The 15,281-nt window shown below is 55.0% G+C and overlaps 2 protein-coding genes across 2 annotated transcripts in view; one reads left to right on the top strand and one right to left on the bottom strand.

Moving 5' to 3' along the window:
- The window catches only part of ZNRF1 (zinc and ring finger 1), a 20,007-nt gene extending 5,349 nt beyond the window's left edge, over nt 1-14,658 (top strand). The window contains exons 2-5 of the mRNA XM_017741063.1: nt 12,156-12,251; nt 12,923-13,028; nt 13,122-13,212; nt 13,580-14,658. Of these exons, the coding sequence (XP_017596552.1) occupies nt 12,156-12,251; nt 12,923-13,028; nt 13,122-13,179 (260 nt within the window). The 3' untranslated portion in view covers nt 13,180-13,212; nt 13,580-14,658. The remainder of the gene's footprint in view (nt 1-12,155; nt 12,252-12,922; nt 13,029-13,121; nt 13,213-13,579) is intronic.
- A 281-nt stretch (nt 14,659-14,939) lies between these two features.
- The window catches only part of LDHD (lactate dehydrogenase D), a 3,936-nt gene continuing 3,594 nt past the window's right edge, over nt 14,940-15,281 (bottom strand). The window contains exon 12 of the mRNA XM_017740813.1: nt 14,940-15,260. Within this exon, the coding sequence (XP_017596302.1) occupies nt 15,109-15,260 (152 nt within the window). The 3' untranslated portion in view covers nt 14,940-15,108. The remainder of the gene's footprint in view (nt 15,261-15,281) is intronic.

A 15,281-nucleotide genomic window follows, 5' to 3' on the forward strand; every position in this document is an offset into this window, starting at 1 on the left:
GGGGGAGGAGGGAGCAGCGACCCCGGAAGAGCAAAGTGCTGAACACCTGAAGACGGTAGACTCGAAGACAGCTTTAATGCTCACCAGAGCTGGAGATGAAGTTTAAGTGCGTCAACGTTGGCGTTGTGCGTGAGAAACCGGCGGTGGCGGCAGTTATCTTCAGTCTCCGCAGCGAGAGCTAGCACAGGCTGTCTCTGCGCTGCCTTGCCTCCCCAGTGCCCTCTGAAATCCCGACTGCTTTCCCCAGGAACAAGGCACTAATTGCTGTGCACATTAACTGGGCTGTCTCCTCTATAAACCTGTGCATAAATCAGCATAGGGTAGCTGGGTGTCCTCTCCCCTTTCTGCACATGTATCTTCCAGAGATGCTGAGAATGATGCTCTCGTGCTCCTGGGCTGACCCACTTCCCAGCCAGGATTGTCTTCCCAGCCCGTGACGTAAGTTTATCCCATGCTGGTTTGTTTTGCTGAGATGTTTGTTCCGGTGACTGGAATAACCGTAAAGGCTTCTCTTATTTATTAATGTGCTATTAAGGCTCCTCTCTCTCTCTCGTTTGCTGGCCGGAGGATCAATCAGATACAGACATCTTTGGTGGAGGAGCAGTATCAGGCTGGCGCCTGGCCAAGGCAGCCGCGCAGAGTCATGGGAAAATGCTGCTAAATGCTGAAAATTAATTTCAAGAGAAGTGCAGGGAGGGAGAAAAGCCCACTTTGGAGGAGGAGAAAAAAAAAAAAGGCTTTTTTTTTTCCCCCTCCAGTGTAATCTCCCATGTGACAGATCAGACAGGCAGCAAAGGGCTCTTCAGATAAATTCTCTTTGCAGGGACCAGTGTTACGGTGCCCCAAGCAGACAGTGGGCAACCACGAGGTGTATTTTGTGGCATCTGCTGCTGGTACACAAAAACCCCAGATGTGCTGAGTACTTGGTTTTGAGTAAATGTGACCTGACTTTCTCCTGGTTCCCTTTGAAAATTGAAATCATAAGAGCTTGGGAATGATGTACATGAGCAGTCAAGTGATGCTGTAAAGCAGCAGGCCCTGATGCAGAGCATTTTGCCCACCTGCTTTGGCCTCGCTGTGCACTGGGGTACAACAAGCCTCCCTCTGTAGAGACACCAATTTTTTATTTCAGGTAGAGCAAAACTGGTTAAAGCTGGGCCTTAAATGTCTCCCCTGCACCAGTTCCACCAGGCAGGTTTCAAATGTGGGTGAACCCACTGGGTGCTTGAGTACCTTCCAGGGGTGCTCATGCTGTCCCTTGCAGGTGCTGCCTGACCAAATGCTTTTGCTTAGTGCTTTTTGATGAGAGGCTGTTGGAGGTGCAGCTTCAGGAAGCTGTGCTGCCTGGGGCCTCTTCTCATGCTGTTGCACAGCATTTCCCGTGGGCAGAGCCTGCCTGCTGGCAGGTTTCCTGCCCTGCTGGGCTGCAGGCAGGGGAGGGGAGTGCCTGTGGTGGGGGACAGGGGCTGCTTCTTTCTCATCATGGTTTAACTTTCCAGCCCGCTGCAGGTCCGTACAACCTGGGATTCGAGGAAGGTGGAAGGAAAGGCCAGGGAGGCAGCAGGCAGGTCTTCATGGCTGGCCTCTGTGCTGCTGGCACAGGGCTTGATACTTTGGTGCTCCCTGGTGTGGTCCCTGTGCCTCCACACTGCCAGGTTTGTGCCATGTGCAACCAGCTGAGCCTGAGCAGATGCATCGCTCAGACCCAACGCCATGTCTGTGGGCAGCTGAGGGTGGGCCATCCAGGGTGTATTTTGCCAGTGGGGATGGTACCTCACCACTGGAGAGGCTGTACTGCACCTCTGAGGCGAAGCTGACTCTTCTCTCCCCTCCTTCTCTATAGACCAGAGCTGGCCAGCATCAGCACCAGGTTGACCCTGGGACAGTTGTGGTGTCATGGGCTGAATGAGCTTGGGAAATCTGTGACTCCCTTTCTCATGCACACTCATGTAGCTGTGGGCCTCCCATCAGTGGTGTGAAACTAGACTGTGTGCCTTGGAATGGTCTTGTGGCACTTTGTAGAGAAGCAGAGAGATGCTGTGGAAATACTTGCCTTTTTGCTAGTTCTAGCAACCCCAGCAGAAATTTCCCAGGGTTGTATATTCCCAGTTAGCACCCTTGGTTCATTGAGTCTATGTCAAGTTATGGCCATAGTTCCTGAAAGACTGTCACCTGCCAGGCACAGAAGAGGGGCTGGGACAGATCCTGGTGAGGGAAGCACAGCAGCGCAGATGAAGAATGGAACTGAAAGCTGCTCAGAGCTGTTTCCTGACCCAAGCAGGCAGGACGGCGTGACAACAGTGGGTATTTTTAGAGGCCAGCTGCCTGCAACACAAGAGGGGGAAAGAAGCAGTCAGGCAGGAGAACTGAGTGATGCTGACCCTGTCCCACATCCCTGCCCAGCATTTTATTTCCTTCCAGGATGAGGCCACTGACATTTCCATGTCCTCTGTGCCTCTTTGCCTGTTGCTGCCTCGAAAGACAGCTCTCTTCCTTCTCCCCCTGGCTTTCACCATGGCTGTGAGTTTCTCTGATCACAGCTTAGCGATTCTAGGGTGGTGCTGGGGGCTCCGCTCTCCACATCCTGGATGGCTGCATTACAGCTTGGGGTGGTGGGCGTTTGGGGAATTGTTTTTTGGAGAAGTCTTTGTCACCAGTGAGGGGAAAACCTTCAGTTTCTCTGCAGCTGGGGTAATTGCAGTAATTCATCTGGAAGCTCTTCCTACAAGGCGATGGGGCTGCACTTCGTCAGAAGCACTGCAGGGGAATTAGATCCACCTTTCAATCCATCCATCCAAGGCCTGTACATCTGTAGCTGGGGAAAAGGAGGGGGGGTTTGGCTCTAGGCAGATGGCTTAAATTACTGTCTGCAGGGAGGTCGCGTCAGTATGGGCTGGGATTGGTTTTGGGGCCAACTCTCTGTTAAGCTGGTGCTGAGCAGGACAGGCTGAGGCTGAGCACCCTGCCTTGGCATTTCGGGTTATCCCCAGTCAGATCTTGCGGCTTTGAAACAACTGTCTGTGTGCTTATTTATGGAGCCACTGATTCATAGCCCTTGAAGTCTGCTGTTTTCTTGGATCTTACCCTTCTGAGGGGGTTTGTAGATGCCTTTGATTTCTTTTTGCTCCCTGTAGGCAGGTACAAAACAAGTGGTACCCTGCACCTAGTCCTGGGTGAATGTTTCACGGGAGAATGCTGCTTCACAAGGCCCTGCCTGGCTCTGGAAGTGGGGTTATACTCTGCTCCTCTGGGTGTTGCCTTTTGTGATGGGGAAGAGAGAACTTCAAATCCCACAACTGGGATTTTTGTCATCTGCAGCCCCAAGTATGTCCTTTCTCAGAAGGAGCCCTTCTCACGTTGGAGGTTGGCACATGTTGAAGCGAAGAGGCAGAGAAGGTGGGATACCCAGGCAGGGTTGTTCCTGCCTGTGGCACAGTGTAGCCCCTCCTGCCTCCTCCAGCAGGATCCAGCGTGGGCAGACCCTGCTGCTTGCTAAGGGGCTCATTCCTCTGAGATGCTGTGCTTTGTGTTTCGGAGGGCTCCCAGAGCTGCAGAAAGCTGGCTCTGTCTGCCAGCCGCCTCCATGTTGCAAAGGCAGCTGGGAAGCTCTGAAGTGGTGTATCCCCATCCTCAGCATCCTCAGATCTTCCTCCCAAATCCCCAGCCTTTGGCTGTCAAAGGGGAGTTCATGGTGCCTGTCCAGGCAGCTTGGAGAATCCCTCCCCTTCTGCACCATGTACAACAGAGAAGTGGGATCACTCCCCAGCTTTGCACCTGCTTTTTCCCCTTCCTGCTGTTCTGGTAGCCTGGGGCATTCAATGGTTATCCCTCAGCAATCACAGTCCCTCCTAGGGAGCAGGGAGATGCTCTGTGCCATGCAGCCCTTCCTACCCACGTGAGGGGCAGGTGAGGTCAGGGCTTGCTCTGCAGCGTGCTGCTCACTAAGATTTTTTTTTTCCATTGGTGGAAATTTTTTTTTTTTCTGTCTTTTTGCAGAAACAACCAGTGTGAACTGGCCACAAGTGTTTCCCAGCCATGAGCTGCTTGTGGGTGCAGCTCTGTGTGCCTTTTATGCTCTGTTTGCTGCCCACTACATAAAAATTGCCCTTTCTCTACCCCAAGAAGCGTCATCCTTTCCACGCACCCCAGGGGTTGGGGGTGTGGCACTGATGAAAACCAATTGCCTCAGTGATCCTGCCACCATGGCCCAGGCACAAAGAGACCCTCCTCCATGCTCTTTGTGCAGTGCTGCTGTGGGATGCCTAGGGAGGAGGTGTCTCAGGAGCTGGTTGGGATCACTTCCTGGCAGGAAGAGGTACTTGGGTGCAATCAGTGCTTGGCCATACTCCCAGCATCACAAAGCCAGGGCATGTCATCATGTGCCTCTGGAGTGTCCCATCATCCTTCCAAGAGATCATCTGAAGCTGAGGCATGATGGAGCCTCAGCAGCATCAAAGCACAAGTTTTCTGCTTTGGAAAAACCCAGGGGTCAGGAAGCAGATCACCCCATGGAGTCAGATCCGGCTGTGTTTGGGAGTGGCTCAAGTCGGGCTTTTGTGTTTCAACCTTTCCAAAAGCGGGAATTCCTCTGGCAGCTCTGCAGTGCTGGAGCCTGGCAGTGGGGACTCCGTGGGTGCCTCCCCAATGGATGTCTTAGTCAGAAGTGACTCACCCCACCAGTCCCCGCATGACGTTGCCTCGCTGCTCCCTCCCAGCCCTTGCCAAGCCAAAGTGTCAAACTCTGTCCCTTTCTGCTCTGATTTCCAAATGGCTGCGTCCCACTGTGCTGCCAGTGGATCCCCTGCACTCCTTCATTTCAGCACCTGGGACCCCCCTCATTACCCTGCTGGCTCTGTGCATCCTGCAGATGATTGCTGCCCACAGCAGGGCTTTGGCTGGTCTTCCTCCTTCCTACAAGAAATATGTGGGAGGATAAAAACAGGCATGCAGGCAAACCCTTTGGAAATTCCCAGGTGTGCCTGCAGGATCATTGTCCTCTCAGGGCAGTGAGTTTGAAAACCTGATCATCCCTTGAAGGGTGTGGAGGCAGCACCAGAGCATCCCTGCAGTTCTCCTGAGCCGTGAGATGGCCCCAGACCTGTTTTGTGACTAGCAGGAGCCCTGGATGAGCTTGTAACTTGGTAAATTGGAGCCCTGCAGCCTGACAGCAGGAGTTGGAGGTGTTAATGCCTTCACTGGTCCATCACCCAGGACCCCTCTGCTTAACTTCGCTCTTCTCTGGGATGCTAAAATTAGCTTTGGGCTACACATTCTTCCTTATGAAACCTGGTCCCAGCAGCTGGGGGAGTGTTTCTGCAGTAAACTAGGACTTGCCAGAAGACAGGGTGACCCTGGGAAGTTGCCTTTTTCATCCAGGTCTGGGGGAACTGATCCTGCAGCCTGAGCTGTAGGAGGGAGATGATTTCTGCCTTAGCATAGATACTTCTGTTCAAAAATTGCAATTACAGCCATGAAAGGGGCAATAGTCAAACAATGACAGGCAAGGAGGGTACTTGGTGTCTGGACATCCTGTGACCAGGCCTCGTTGCCCTCCTGCTTCTCAGTGTCTGTGGGCTGTGCTGGAGGTGTTTTGTAAGGCTTTGGTGTGTCCATCTGCTGAGAATCGATAGCTTTGGGTGCTCTGGAGGAAACATTCCTGGGGGTTCCCCCTCCTGTGTCTCCTGTTCCTTTCCAACTCTCCAGCTTTCCTCAGCCCCAGAACTGCAATCTGTTCTCCTTCTTCCCATCCTCCCCCACCACCTCCATAAGAACCCAACTAGCTAAAAAAAAAATAGCTCTGCCTCCTGGTGATGCCATGAAGATGTTATACCAGATCTTTGCGGGGGGGCATTGCGGTGTGCATTTCAGTGCATTCGACCTAGATGTAGTGCACCTAAAGATCTTAAAATAAATACCAAGATAAAATCCCTTTTTCCCTTCTAACCGTGTTTGACTCTTGATTTTAAGACCAGGAAAAGGCATCACTGGCTTGCAGCAAGCCAGCCTTGGGCTTCTGTGACGTGGTGCCACCCAGCCCCTCTGCTCTGTGTGCTGCATCCCTCTGACCCCTATGGCTTCCCCACGTCCCACCTGAAGCACTAATGCCTTGTCCTTGCTGCTACATCTTTGTGGCTTCAGTCACATGGGAGTGGACAGAGGTGTCTCCAAAACACAGTGCCTTGAGCATTAGGATGGTGCTGGTCTTGGCCAGCTTCGTGTTCCATGGCACATCCCTGCCACCCTTGGCTGGTGTGTGACTGACCTGACAGCAGACACTTGCCACGTGGGGACTTTCCCAGGAGCTACTGCACACCAGGGACAGCTTTTCTTAGACCTTGAAAAACCTGGCCTTGCACAGAAGTAGCTTCTTTTTGGGGTGCTGCTTTCACATTACAAACATTTATTTTTTCCCTTCTCAGCAATCTGAACTGACTCAATCAGCAAGGAAATGCTGGGGTGGGATGGGGATGGAGCAAGACCATCCCTCTGCCAAGGCAGCAGAAAGGGTCAAGTTTCTTTCCAAGCACTGCCATCCAGAGATGTCCCATCCAAGCCACATCTCCTGCTTGGCTGATCATCTGGGGCTGTTTCACTGGCCTGCCTCCCTTCCATCCCCAGAAAGATGGGATGTCTTACTTCCACCCTGGACCCGTCCTTTATGCTCTCCCACGTCTCTGCAGCCTTGAATCAGGAGGAAGGACGCTTGCTTTTTCAAAGCTGGCAAATGTGGCAGCCTAAGTACTTTACTCCTTCCTGCCTACGTGTCCCTGCTCGTGTCAGCCCTTGTGCTGCACAATAGCCCAGCACGATCCTGGAGTTCACTCGGTGCCTTGAGTCCTGCCAGAGCAGCAGGGCTGCCTTGGACCTCAGCTCCTGCCTCTGCCCATGCAGCTGATGCCTTTTCTTTCTGCAGGGGGAAGTGGGTTCTGTCCTGGTTCTGCTGGGTGCCCTGGCCTGCAGGCACTTGATGCTGCCTCCTTCAGCATCGCCAACTGCATCACTGAGCCTGGTAGAGCCTCACTTCCATGGTGGACTTCCATTCGTGAGCATACACTCAGCTGCCAGGTCCCTGTTGTGCCCCAGTGCTGGAGAGGTGCTCTGTGCATCCATGTGCCATCTCCAATGTGCTGCCTCTGACCGTTGCTTTAAAAAAATGAGACTGCTTTAAACCCATAGGGAATTTATTTTCCAGGAGATGTTGGGTCTGAATATCTTGGCTCTTCCGGTTTTCTTCGCTTGCCTAGCACAGAGGACAACTCTCCCTGATCCTTTCTTCCCTCCTGGGGCTGTGCTGGAGCCTTTGAGGGATAAGGGAAGGGGAGGACTTGGAGCCCCTTTGTGTCACCCAACCCCACATGCTTCAGATTGACCAACTGGTCTTTCAGTTTTTCCCTCCTCTTCAGTCACTAGTCTAGGTTTTTTCAAGATGATCCATGTGTTCCAGCTTCCACCTGGTGCTGGTTCAGCTGGCAGTGTTAGGGAAGTCATGGGGGTAGGTAGGATGCTCATAGGTTACTCAGCAAGGAGGAGGCACCAGGACTGCATGCTTGGACCAAATATCCCCTGGTTTCATCTCATGCTTGGACGCATCCTCACCTGGTATAAGCCAGCTCCCTTGGCTGGGAGCCCAGGATGCTCTCTAGAGACATGGAGATGGGCTGTGCAGCCAAGGTTTCCAAATCTTCTGTGATCATCCAGCAGCCTGAGGCTTACCCAAAGCTCCCTGTTTCTCCAGGTGTCCTGTGGGATGGCTGGGCACAGAGAAGGGACCCCTCCTGGGGCAGGCACGTTTTGGGGAGTTTTTGTTGCCACTCCCACTCAGAGGGCACTGGTTTATCCCATGGCAGTAGTGGGAGACTGGGCGACCAGGGATGCCGCTGGTGAATGCTGTATGGGGTGGGTTGCTTGCATTGTGCCTGAGCTGTTATTTCCTCCTGCCTTCAGGGTGCATCATCCCCACCAGTGTCTTCCTCCCATTGCTGGAGGTGCTGTGCAGTGGAGGAGCTGCTGCTCTCCATGTTTCAGCCACCTGCCAGTGACAAAGCCAGGGTGTCCTATTGCTGGGGCTACTCCTGATGGCACCGTGGCCTGTAAGCAATCTGCGTGGAGGCGCACCCATCTGGAGGAGGGTTTGGCAGGTGAAGGTAGACGTGGCACATGCCTTTCCCTGGGATCCAGGGCAGGCTTGCAGCTCCCGTGGACATGGTCTCACCCACCCCCAAGGGAAGCAGCCACTTCCACTCTCAGGACATTGTGTGGTTGACCCTGTTGTAGTGCTCAGTAGACACAAGTGATGGGAATTTCCTATCCCAGCGCCAGAATCAGCTCTGTTTGGGATACTTAGAAATGGTTTGGAAAGGTGTCTCAGCCCTCCCACCACCAAAAAATTCCCTGCAGTTCTGTGGCAGTGCTTTTGGCACTGTGAGGGTTAACCACCAGGCTTTTTCAGCGTTCACAGGACTGTGTGGAGATTTTCAGAGGTTCCCAGCTCTACTTTGCCCAACTCTCTAAAATTAACCATGTAACCTTCCTAAAAATACTCAGAGGGCAGTAGCCCCTGGAGAGCTCCAGCGCCACTTGCTCCTGGTTTCTAGACCAAGCCATTGGAGAGATAAGATCACCTGCCAGCCTGTGTCTCGCAGCCCTGGAAAGCCCTTGGCTTTCTCAAAGTCTCCTGCAAGATACAAAGAGTCCAGGTCTTGACCTGAACCTGCCTTTCCAGGCCAGCCCCCTTCATGCAGCACCCTCCTCTTCTTCACTTACTTTTGTCAGGAGCTGGTACCTGCCCACACATCTCTGCATGAGGTGACAGTGCCAGCTTCAGGTTTAATGTGCCATGGGATAGGAGCATCACCAGCTGCCCCAGATGCCTAGGGAGGGAGAACATGTCCATGGCCTTTCCCTGGAGCAACCCCCGGGCCTCCCCATGGGTGTGGGAGGCCCAGGCAAGGAGGAATAGGTGGGCCCTTCCTCTCTTTTTTTTTTAAGCATGTGGGAGGAGGACAGAAAGGGCTCGAGGAGGAGGGAGGGAGCTGAATTTTCCATGAGCAGCTGTCAAAATGTAATCTCCTGCGTTGCTCCGGCTGGCAGCTTAGGCAGGATAAATTAACGGGGATTTCAGGGAATGTGGAAAATACCATGGCCCGGAGGGGGCTGGCCATGTGGAGAGCAGCTCTTTCATCTACAGGAAAGGCTCCTGCCTGAACTGTGAAGGGATGTTCCAAGGCACCGGGCTTGGTGCCTGCTGCTGTTGGGTGCTGGCTGTCCCCTGGTTCTCTGCCCACCACCTTCACCCAAAGGTCACATAGAGAAGGGGTGAGGGAGTTCACCTCTGCCTCCCCTTTCCCGCTGGTGGTGGGCTCCTGTGCCTTCCATGGAGCGAAACACAAGCAGTTGCTTTTGCAATGTCAAGTATTTGTGCCGACAGCTGGGGTGCAGGGCAGCCCCCCGCCCTGGGGGCCTTTCCACACCAGCTTCTTGCTCCTGCTCAAACTTGGGAATTTATGCAATTGCTTATTTACCTTTCCTTTTTTTCCCTCTCCATCTTGTGAAATGCAGAGCCAGAAAAGTGTGTGTGCTTCTGCACTTGACTCAGCCCCTAGACCCGTCTGGCTGGAGGATGCCACATACATGCTGGGGCTTGAGCCTGGGCCCCTCCGTCTGCCCGATGTCCCCACGTCCTTGCCATGGGGCTGTGGCGGCGTCAGGAGTCCTGGTGCCCCAGACAGCTGCCCAGGGAGCAGTGTGGAGCATGAGGAGTGTTCATGCCGGCTATTTATAACCGTGCTAAAGCTATCCCAGCTAGCACAGAGGCCTGTAGATACACCAACACTTGCTGGAGCCTGCAAAGGGCCCCGCTCTTTGCCTGGCCCTGCTGCTTTGCTGGCAGCCGTGGCCTGGCAGCCACAGACCAGGCAGTTTCATCCGGGGCCTTTTCCCTTCACATCGGTTGCACGTCTCATAGGATCCCTTCGGGTGCTGCTGGAGCTGGCAGATCTGGGACAGCTGTTTAAAATAACACATTGGCACAGAAAAGGGGGGACCAGAGGAAACGAGGTCTGCCCACACACTGCACAGGGAACAGTACAGAACCTTTACAAATGCCTTGCCCTGACACAGAGTTTGCAGACAAAATGCCTTTTCCAAAGGGAGCCCTTCACAGCCGTTGCAGACACTTGCTGCTGGAAAGCAATCCCCAGAGCTCCCCCGGTAGGGACCGGTGCCCGTGGCGCTGGCACACCGTCCACTCCAGGCGGGATCAGTTCAGGCAGGGACGGAGCAGGCGGGCTGCCAGGGGAGCGGGGCACCGGGAGGGTGTCTCACAAGGGAAGGCCAGTTGGGTCTTGCAGCAGGCAGGCTGGGAGGCTATCTGAGCTATCCACGCTATAAATACACCGGGTGGGTAAACACTTGGGAGGAGGAAAAAATCAGTGCCTTCAGCTAATGGGCACGGCTGCCACAAGGTATAAATCGGTCAGGAGTAAAATTAGGCTGGAGAGGAGAAGGCAGATTGGTGCTGCTGCCCACGAGGCCCTGGCTGCAGCGCTGCCCTGTCACCTGGGGCTTGGTGCAGTTGGGGCCAGACTCAGAGCAGAGACCCCATGGCTTGGCCAGGCTGGGGCAGGGATGTATTCCCAGCGTGGCAATGCTGCAGCCCAGCAGGACACCCCACTGGAGGGACCCCTGGGCTTGAGGGCTCCTTCTTTTAGCAGGTCCTTTTAGAGCCAATCTCATACCATCCATGGTGCTCATCCTTGCTGCACCCTCCTGGGAAATAACCACACTCTGGAGGGGCAGGGTCCAAGGACCTGGGAAGTAAACTGTATTTATCACTGCTGCTAATGAGCACTCGGGTGTTGAGCAGTTACCAGGGCTGTTTGCACAGCAGAGGTCTGAGCTGCCTCTCCTTAAAGCCACCCTGTACTTTCTCCCTTCCAAGAAGCAAAAAAATTGTCCTGTCCACATCCAGGTGGTGGCAAACAAGAACCTGATTCATCCTTAGATAATTTGTGTACATTCCTTTTCTTTTCTTTCCTCAGCAGCCTTTGCATATATATGAAGAAAGCTCTTAAGCGGCACTGCAGTCAAACCTGATCTGCTTTTAGAAGGCAGATCCTTAAATTACCCTCTCCCTCTCTGCAGGCAGGGAATTGCGGGATATTCTGGTGCAAACCCGTGGCGGTGGCACACTCGTGTTCGGCTCAAGCTGCGCGGCTCTGCTGGGCAGTGACAAACCACATGGCCTCGAGCTGGCTGCAGTGGAAGGGCAGGGGGTCCCAGATGGGTGACCTACAGGGCTGCTTGGGGTTCTGCTCCTTGTGAGTTTGGGGCTTACAGACTGGGTTTGGGGCAGCCTCACTCAGTGGGGCTGGGGATGATGCCATGGTGGTCTGCATGGCTCGAGCAGGTGACAACACTGGTGTGACACCCTGGCACCACCCCAAGTAAGGTCGCAGAGCAGATCCATCTTCAGGGCAGGGCATCCCGTCCATCTTCATCTAAGAACCCAAGTCACCAGGCAGGGCCAAGGTCAAGCTGCCTCATCAGCCTGCAGGGTCCCCCTGCTCCTGGGGAGGCAGGCTGGCATCGGAGGGGTGAGCATTCACTTCACTCCTGCAGAAAGCTGGAGAAAGCAGCCGTTTGTGTTTGATGCTCCAATCTGCCAGTCCTCTGCTGCAGCTATACAAGAAACTCCTTCCTTGCAGCTTTTTTGGCTCAGCCATGTGGTGCTGAGCTCTGGCAGCAGGGACAGCACTGTCCAGGCACAGGGACATGCCCCTGCACTTGCCAGTGGCTGGGTGCTGTGTGCCTCTGGCTGCTGCTCGCCCTTTAAGGCCCGGCAGCAGCTGATGGCCACGTGTGCACTGCCTTGGCACGCTCTCCGTGCCCTCTGTGCAGCGGGCACAGGGACAACCAGCGCACCAGCTCGTTGACTGTCCCCTGTTCGGTGGCTGTCCCCAACGCTGACGCTGCTGGTGGCCAGCACAGGATGAGTGGGTGCCCAGTGGGTGCAGTGTGGGGTGAGGGTCACTATGCAGGCAGCAGGTGAGGGGCTGCCTGCTGCTGTGCCCCACCATGGCCCCAGGGATTCCCCAGGATGCAGCGTGGACTCCTGCTGCCCTCGCTAAGGGCTCGTCTCTCTGCTCTCCTTCCAGGTTTCAAGTGCCCCATTTGCTCCAAATCTGTGGCTTCTGACGAGATGGAAATGCACTTTATCATGTGTCTGAGCAAACCTCGCCTCTCCTACAACGGTAAGGGACAGGCTGTGTGGGGGACACAGTGTCCTGCTGCCCTGGGATGGCTCCAGGCAGGCTGGAGAGACATTTGCTGCGGGCAGGCAGCTTGGCTGGGCTTCCCAAGAGGGCTGTGCTCTGGTGGGATGGTGCTGCTCCATTCCGCTCCCCTGTGATGGCTCAAACCCTGCTGCTTTTGCTTTCAGGCTCCTTTGTAACACCTGCCCCAGGGTGGCCCCCTCCCCACCCCTCTGTGCCCAAGGGAGCCCTGCTGGCCCTGCATCCTGCCTGGTGGGGGCAGGGGACGCGTGTCCTCCTGGGCTACCCCCACAAAGGGGCATTGCCTTCCTCCCCTCCTCGCTGGCAGGCCGGCTCACGAGGCTGAGCACTGGGCTGTAAGCTCCAGCATCTCCCACCTCTCTCCTGACCGCTGGTGTGGGAGTGATGCTCACCCCCTACTGGTTGGTGATTTTTTGGAAGCCAGGGGTGGGGGCCGTGTTCACTCCAGATGCCCCAGGCCCATGTCCCCCCTGTGCCTCCACGTGAGCCTCCTGGCAGTGTTTTCCAGCGCTGTTGCCATTCTACCCCATCCCGGCTGCCTCCGAAGTGACGCTGGGCTCCCCTCCATCCCAGGGAGGGGAATGCTGCGGTGGTCCCTGTCTCACTGCTGCCCTGTCCTCCCCTCCCAGATGACGTGCTGACCAAGGACGCTGGCGAGTGCGTGATCTGCCTGGAGGAGCTGCTGCAGGGGGACACCAGAGCCAGGCTGCCCTGCCTCTGCATTTATCACAAAAGGTACCATGAGGGGACAGCCAGGCGGGTGGCAAGGGGACAGGCAGGGACACCTGAGGCTCAGCAGCATGGTGGTAACATGCTCTCCTCTTGCAGCTGTATAGACTCATGGTTTGAAGTGAACAGATCTTGCCCAGAGCATCCTTCTGATTGACCCGCCGGGCGTGCTTGCTGACTTCTCTCTAAGGTGAGCCTGTAGTGGACTGCTCAGAAGGGATATTCCCATGCCGGGTTTAAATCCAGGGCTGAAAGTGGAGGATGGGGTGGGATAGGGTGGGATGTGACAGCCAGGGCTCCTGCTCCTCACCCGGGACGGTCTCTCTCTGCCTTTGCAGGGCACCTTGCTATACCTGCTGTACCTCCTCTCCCCGTCCCCCCCACCCTGCCTGGAGTTTTGGGCTGACTTTAAATTCCTCGAGAAGACAAAAATAAAACCCAGAAACTTGAATCCACTTGGGACAACGGCGCAGTTTTTATTTTATTTTGTTATTTTTATTTGTTCTGTTGTTTTTCTGCTTTTTGTTTTGTTTTGTTTTGTTTTTTTAATTTAAAAGATTTAAAACAAAAAGAAACATCCAGGAGAAGACAGTGTGAGAAAAGCGGAGCGACCTGCTCTCCCCTCCACAGCCGTTGGTCACCAGGAGAGCTCTGCCCGCCAGGGAGGCCCCAGGGACGCCCTTGGCCAAAACCCTGCCATGATGTTTGGCTTTTCTCCCCGAACCGAAAGGGGAAAGCTGCCGGGGGACAGCCGGCCAAACGGAGCACGCAGCATTTCTCACCGGCAACCCCCCACCTCCCACCGGACTCGCCCGGGGGCTCTGCTCGGTTTTTTTGCACTGACTAAACGGGAAATTTCTCCTCTCTCCCATCTCCCTTTTGGAGATCTCCACCCCAGCCCCGGCAGCGTTGAGATGGGGACTCTGCCCCACACCGAGAGTGGGGCCACTGCTCCCCCCTGCTGAGTCGCAGGGGTCCGTCTTTCAAGTGTTTACAATGAGAAAAAAAAAGGAAAAAAAAAAAGGAAAAAAAAGAAGAAAAAAGAGAAAATGGACAAAAAAAAAAAAACCACCAAACAACAAACCACAACTGAAGCTTCGTGTTGACTGGCGTGTTCTTCAATTTGAGCTTCCCTGCCCCGGTGATGTTTACAGACTGGTCACTCTTTAACTCAGCTATAACCACTCAGAGACTGGAGAGCTGCAGCATCCCTGCCGCCCCTCTCGTGCCCCCTCGCAAGGGCTCCTCTTGCCAAAACCACCCCCCCTCTTTCTTTTCCATCGGCTTTGAGTTGGACCCTTTTGAGGAGGGTATGGGGAAGGCCCCAATGGCCCCCCGGATGCCCCTGGCCATCCCTAGTCACAGGGGTGGCTTTGCTGGAGGTGCCAAGATGGTGTCATTTCATGGCAGTGACCCCCTCGCCCATCCCCATCCCCTCCTGGTGCGGCGGGCGCATTTTCGTTGGTGAGACCTCCCCTGCCGGTGGCCGTGCCCCTGCGGGAAACCTTTCTGTATTTATATATTAAAAACCGGGGGAAAAAAAGAGTTCAGAGCTTGGGGGGAGCTTCCTTCATTAGTCAAGGTGTTTTGATATGGTATTAAAACAATGTTCAATAAAATATTCACTGTTATTTTATTTCACTGGCTTTCTTGGTGAAGCAGATGGTGCCAGTGGGGTGCTGGAGCCCCCCACCCATGCCAATTCCCCCTGCCATGTGGGGATGGATGGCCACAGTGGTGCTCGGCAGGTCCCCAGAGAGCTCCCACCTGGCACCAGCAGCACTGCAGCTCAGGGGAAGTGGCTGAAGTGGGATGCCAAGGATGCCCTGCCCTGTGTGTGCTGTCTGGGACAGAGGCCTGCTGGGAAGGGGCTGGGGGGTCCTGTCCACCCAAACAACTTCACAGCACATGGACACTCTGAGTGAAAAGGGTTTATTGGGGCTTTGAGGATCCCTGACCCCCAGAAGTGGGGATGGGGGGATTTGTAGGGACACATACAGTGGCACTGGAGGGCAGCATGGCCACTCTGGCCCTGACACCAGGGGCTGAGGCCCCCTCACCTCCAGCTCAGTGCCGGTGCTCCCCCTCAGAGCACCTTGCCAGGGTTCATGAGGTTGTGGGGGTCGAGCGCAGCCTTGATGGAGCGCAGGGTGTCCAGGCCCTCCTGGCCCAGCTCCTCCTGCAGCAGTGCCCGCTTGCCCAGCCCCACGCCGTGCTCCCCGGTGCAGGTGCCCCCCGACGCCACAGCCCCACCGCCGG

Source organism: Corvus brachyrhynchos, unplaced genomic scaffold (genome assembly GCF_000691975.1).
Source record: "Corvus brachyrhynchos isolate BGI_N302 unplaced genomic scaffold, ASM69197v1 scaffold26, whole genome shotgun sequence".
Classification (NCBI taxonomy): domain Eukaryota; kingdom Metazoa; phylum Chordata; class Aves; order Passeriformes; family Corvidae; genus Corvus; species Corvus brachyrhynchos.